This window comes from Rhyacophila brunnea, unplaced genomic scaffold, assembly GCF_057557595.1.
Source record: "Rhyacophila brunnea isolate RB1 unplaced genomic scaffold, BYU_Rbru_1.0 scaffold_145, whole genome shotgun sequence".
Lineage (NCBI taxonomy): Eukaryota > Metazoa > Arthropoda > Insecta > Trichoptera > Rhyacophilidae > Rhyacophila > Rhyacophila brunnea.
Window position 1 is genome coordinate 270,616 of NW_028232801.1, and position 6,298 is coordinate 276,913.

The following is a 6,298-nucleotide window of genomic DNA, read 5'->3' on the forward strand; positions in this document are numbered from 1 at the left end:
ACATATTTTATCCGGCATTGTGTTTGTTATAATTCCAGTGGATAAGTCTTGGTATTGAACTTACTTATCAATCGTGACTATTGATTTTAGAAGTGTCCTTTCATTAAATATATTAGTTATTGGTTTTTTAATATGCTCGAACTATGTTGTTTAATTTATTTGTGTTTGATTAATCCATTTCTCCACAACATAAAAAGAGCCAAGCTCTGCGTGAATAGGATCACTAACTTCTTTACCTTTTGATCTTTGTTGACTTTTATATTTATTTTAAAAAATAAACAATATATTTTTGAAATATATATTTTTGAAAAAAATAAAATTTCTGAAAATACATAAAATTACAACCCATGGACTTGGATATTTCGACAATACTTAAAAATTTTGAGAACTCCTCAAGTAGGAGGGACAGTTTGAATATCTCTGCTATTCCTATGCCACCAGTAGTAGAAAGGTCAAAAAGGGTTGAGATGAGATATATTCCCACAACACCTTACAAGATATTGGATGCACCCGGGATTATTGATGACTACTATCTGAACCTTTTGGACTGGAATAACAGCCTAATTGGGATTTCCCTCAAAGATACCGTCTACTCCTTTAATACCGATTCTGGGGATGTTAACGAGGTATATAACTGCAATCAAAATTCGCACTCACAAGCAGACAACGGCTCATATATATCTTGTGTCAAAGGTCAGGATGGTAGGTTGGCTATTGGTGATTCTGCAGGTATCTTGAAAATATTTGACTTTGCCAGTGGTAGATTTATCGAAAATAGAAAGTTGCATGATAAAAGAATATGTGCAATGTCGTTCAATGATAGAATTTTGAGCTCCGGGGGGAAGGATGGGAAAATTTGTAATATTGATTTTAGAATGAATTATCCAACAACTTTTATCGGTCATTCCGAAGAGATCTGTGGGATGAAGTGGAGTCCCACTAACGAGTATTTAGCAAGTGGAAGCAATGACAACAGTGTGAAGATTTGGAAATTGGGATATCCAATGTGTAAGACCCTTAAGGGACACTCATCTGCTGTTAAAGCAATGGACTGGTGCAGCTGGAAGAGCAATACACTGTGCACTGGGGGTGGTTCTAAGGATAAAACAATAAAGTTTTGGGATATTTTTAATCAAACGCCGTTGAAAACAATTGAAACCTCTAGCCAGGTATGTACTATGCATTTTCTTTCTAATTATAGAGAATTAGTTACAAGCCATGGATTTCAAGAAAATTCGTTGAAATTATGGAAATGTTCGAATATGTCTCTACTCAAAAATTTTGGAACCCATGAATCAAGAGTTCTTCATACAGCAGTTAGTCCGGATCAGATTACCGTTGTTAGTCTTGGCGCTGATGAATCTTTGAAGTTCTGGAAGATAGGTGAAAAGAGATCTGAAATATATAAGAGACCTAGTATAAATGTAAGGTGAATAAAATATTAATTGGATGTTTGTGTAGTTTTAAAGTTTTTGCACAAGATATTGATCCCATTTCTTCGGAGTAATTTTTCAGATCAAAAATGCAATAACATATTAAGAGTGAAAAAACTCAATAAATAGAACTGAAAAATAATCAGGAACGTTCAGTCAAACAATAGTGTTTTAATAAGTAGATAATGGATTTCCAATTTTATTTTAAATATTTTATCATTTGGTGATGTAGAATGAAGTGGCACTTTTTACAAACCTCTACTTTCTGAAAGATTGCTCAACTGCCAAAACGAAACTAAGTAGTATATATTCATTGATGAGAAATATGTCGCTTATTTATTAAGTGGGGACCGAGCTTCTAAGTTGCGGATATCCTTATAATATACAAATAAGAACTATTTAATCCTTTAACTAACCAATTGTATATACTCATTTAAGTTTTCTTAAATAGTTTGATTTATTAACTGTTGAAATATATTTAGCCCATCGAATGAGCTCTAAGGACGATAAATGTTCTGATAAAGAAGCTTCACATTTTATAAAGATTGGTATAAAAGAAGGAATTGAAGATATTTATGATGATTCTGATTTGTTTTTTCGATATGGCACACTATTAGCTCATGGATTTATCAAATTTGATAAGGGTGTTCTCTCAGATGACTCTAAGATTTACTCAGTAATCAGAAAGGGAATTAATAAGAAAAAAACAATGGATTGGTGAATATCCTAGCGATATTGGAAAAGCTATAAATATGAATTGATGTATATATGTGTGTAATAACAAAATAAGACTATCGTTGGGTAAAGTTATGGAATGGGTTAAATAATTCTTTCGATTTCAGATAAATAAAATGTTTTTACTTATGAACTATATTGGGTTGGAGATATTAATTGGGATTTATGATTACTTCAAAGTCTAATACTGAGGATTTTAGTTGTTGTTGAGTTATCTTCTCTTTATATTAATACTGATTTATTATATACCGCCAGATTCTTCAACTAATTTAAATACTACTTCAATAAAAATTGGTGTAATTTGAATCAAAAGTATATCTACAAATGCCAATGTGGTTTGAAATGAGTTTAATTTACTTTGACTTTGATTATCTCTCATTTATAGATATTTTTATAGCCCATTCTTATGGCAAAACCATTTATTGTTCTGGAGGGAATTGACAATTCCGGAAAAAGTACAATTTCCAGGAAATTAGCTGAGATTCTGAAAGCACAATACATTTCATTTCCTGATAGAAGTTCAGAAACTGGAAAGGAAATAAATAATTTTTTAAAGAGGAGTGATTTGGGTGGAAATGAGTTGAATGATCAAACAAATGCGTCCCAAAATCATGAACAAGGGATTAAGGCTTCAAGCAGTACAGATAGTGAAAATACTGGATGTAATAGTATTCAAACTACAAAACAAATTGGTACGACCAAAAACAGTTTGAGTTCTCATAAATCATATTTGAACAAATACATTCTGAGGAGGAATGAAGAGATGCAGTCCCTGTTCAGTAAAAATAGATACGAAAAGGCAGGTTTTATTATAAAGACCCTAAAGACCACACCAATTGTGTGCGACAGATATTGGATTAGTGGGGCAGTATATTCTACTGCAAAAGGATTGAATTATTCTGAGTGTAAGAAAATGGATTCCAATCTACCTATGCCTGATTATACGTTTTTTCTAGATGTCCCTCCAGAAATTTGTAGCCAGCGCCAAGGATTTGGAGAGGAGGCTCATGACGATTTAGAATTTCAAAGGATGGTCTATCAAATTTATAAAGGTATTGATGAAGATATGATATTCATTCCAAATGCTTCGATAGATAGAACAATCGATGAAATTCTGAAAAGAATAAATGATTTTTAAAATAAAAAATTGGTTTGTAAAAAACACTAAATGGTTTTGTATAGAGCTACCAAAGCAACTTAATTATTTATGTTAGATAGTGTAGTGATTAAGTTAGTTATTTATAGAAAATGATTATTATATAATAATTCAAAAAGGAAAAGAACTATTTAGAAGATAAAATTTCATATTGCTATTCAGATGAGAGTCTACAACTTTAATGAATGTAGAATAATTTCTATAAAATAGGGTTAGTTAGATAATATCCAGGAGAGTATCCCATGAAAATCATAAATAGATAACTTTCCTGGATATTATCCACAGTAAGTGAATAAACACGATCCGGGCAAAGCACATTAATTTATATAGCTGTTTTATTCAATTTACTTCTTGTATCGTCTGCCTTTTTTGGTTGAATACTCCACTTTAAAACCATCTTTATCCACATCACTCAATATTTGATAGTCTGTTTCTTTGATAATAAGATTTATTAGTACCCTGTTGTCTTCTTCTCTCAATAGCGTTATGCCTGAAATTGTCTTTAGTGCCTTAAACATACTCTGTCCTTTTATTGATTTGATCAGAAACTCAACAGTCGCATTGATATTCTTGTTTTTGACGAAATTTACGACTCTACTCTCTCCTCCATGTATTGTCTCATGATAGCACGGGTGATCACCTGTTGGAATAATCTGGTTTTCGACAAAGTATTTGTTAATCTTTTCAGAATAAATAAAATCGGGGAGTTCCCTGATAATTTTATCAAAAGAAACAAATCCTTTGTCAAACTCCCTACGAATATAGGTACCCTCTAATGTACCAGAATTAACTAACTGAAATATCTCCTTGGTAGCAAAAGGACCTTCCAGAGTAAAATCACTGGAAGTAATAAATTTATAATCATCTGTATCTTTCCCATCACAATTAAAGCCAAATTCTGAATCGATGTTAATGATACTAGCGTAGCCAGTTTCCAGCCCATTGACCTTAGTGGTATTAGTATTTTTAATGGCATTAGAATCACTATGGTTAATGTCCATAGTACCTCTACCTCTCTTTACAAACCAACTGACAGTTGGCGTTTTTGTGCATATATCTCTAATTTCTAAATTCATGGATTTTTGCGAATCACTATCCGATATAACTGTATTTTTAGTAAACTTCTTCCTTGAGTTACAAAATATCTTTTTGTTTTGAAGTTGAGATAGCACATATTGGTCGATGTTTTGCATAAAAAGCGGATGCTGCGAACCAAAAAGGAAAGAATCGCAAATATCTTTTGGTTTTTGCATGTTTGAAAGTTCCTTGGTAAAATCCATGGGTTAAAATTTTGATTTAAGTAAAAATAACAAATAAAGCATATTATTTGGTGATCATTATAGGGAGAATTTGTATTGAACATCATTGGATTATCAATAGTAACTATGTATTAGGCTTATTTGTATCATTATCTCCACAGGTATAATCTATTTAAAAGCTGGCAGTAAATTGTCTGATGGATAATATGCAAGAACTTCTTCACACGATATTCGTATTTATACAGAATAGCTAGCTTCTATTTATGCATCTAAACAATACATAGTTATGTTCGCCAATACTCTAGGTAAGATCAGATATTTGATCAAAGTTGTACTGATGGAGGATGGTGTAACTACTTCACCTATGAAGTAATCATTGCAGAACCAAACCATTTTAATTTAATGCTTGACAACTTCAGACTAATTTTACAAAGAAGAATGAACTTATTTTTAATACAAAAAATCATATAGAACCCTTATAGCATAGTTTTATTGATTTGATACTTAACTAAGCTTATTAGTATACTCCTGTATTCTTTTTTCTAATTCTTCATTTCTTTCCCAACTCTCTTCAGTTAAAATCATTCTATTAAATGGATCAGTTTGATCATTTAACATAATTTGATTAAAAGTCGACAGGTCAATTGTCTGATTTGAAGTCTTCAGTATTATGGGCTTGGCCATCAAAACACATGTGAGAGGATCCAAAAATTCATCTGGAACATCATCATCATAGTAAGCATCAGCATTACTGTCAATAATAGTGCATATATTACTGATAGTTTTGAAAAGAACATTTACATTAGCAGCACTCATCGGAGTAAAACTTGCTGGACTGGTTGCTGAATTGCTGACCATGGTAGAATATCTCTTTTTCCTGATTATATCCATGGATTCCTTCAAATAATCTGTTTTTATCGACAAATATTTAGCATGGTTTTCAAATCTACAAATTAATTCCAAAGTTTTGTATAAAAGAGTCATTTTGATAAAAATGACACTCTTTTCACTTTCTGATGGAATCAGTGATGCGTCAAAATCAAAGTTAAATGAGTGTCCATAGGAATTGGAAATGCTATACTGAGGACAAATGTTGGTAGGAGAACAGTTTATGGGCCGCTCTGCAATACCAGTATCCCCTTTTTTGGATCCTTTTCTGTTTATCATTTCTTTTAAAACACTGTTTAATATATCACTTAGCTTATTGAATACATTCCTATTAAGAAACAGTTTTCGACTGTTCTTCAAAATTGCACTAATTCCATCATAATATTCCAAAAAGATATCTGAGTACATTTTTAGAGATTTGATTCTGGATTGGATTGCGTCTTGTGAACGTAATAGAGCAGTAAAGCATACCAGGGGATTCTCACATGTACAAGAAGATCTACTATTGCTGTCATTGCTAGAGTGTGTTACTTTACTGTCATCCATAGACACACTACGCCTATAGAGATATACATAGTTTGAGAACTCCGTAATTACTCGGTCACTCATCTTATTGGCCCTATAGAATGCTTGCAATTCCTGATCATTAAATTTGGATACCTTAATAACCACTTTGTAAGGAAACTCAGACTCATCAATATCGTCGTAGATTGGGCTGTTTTCTGCACAGTTGTAAGCGATTTCACCAACATATTTATTTATATTTGACTTATGTTGTTTAAAAGCATTTCTCAGCTCCTCTATTTCATTTATGAACTTGTTTCCCA

At 32.0% G+C, this 6,298-nt stretch overlaps 1 protein-coding gene across 1 annotated transcript; it reads left to right on the forward strand.

Annotated features, from left to right (window-relative positions):
* The first annotated feature begins 2,574 nt into the window (after positions 1-2,574).
* LOC147075387 (uncharacterized) lies at positions 2,575-4,750 on the forward strand. The gene is made up of 2 exons (XM_085942466.1): positions 2,575-3,201; positions 4,745-4,750. The coding sequence occupies exons 1-2, from the start codon at positions 2,575-2,577 to the stop codon at positions 4,748-4,750; spliced, it is 633 nt and encodes a 210-aa protein (XP_085798592.1).
* Positions 4,751-6,298: the final 1,548 nt, after the last annotated feature.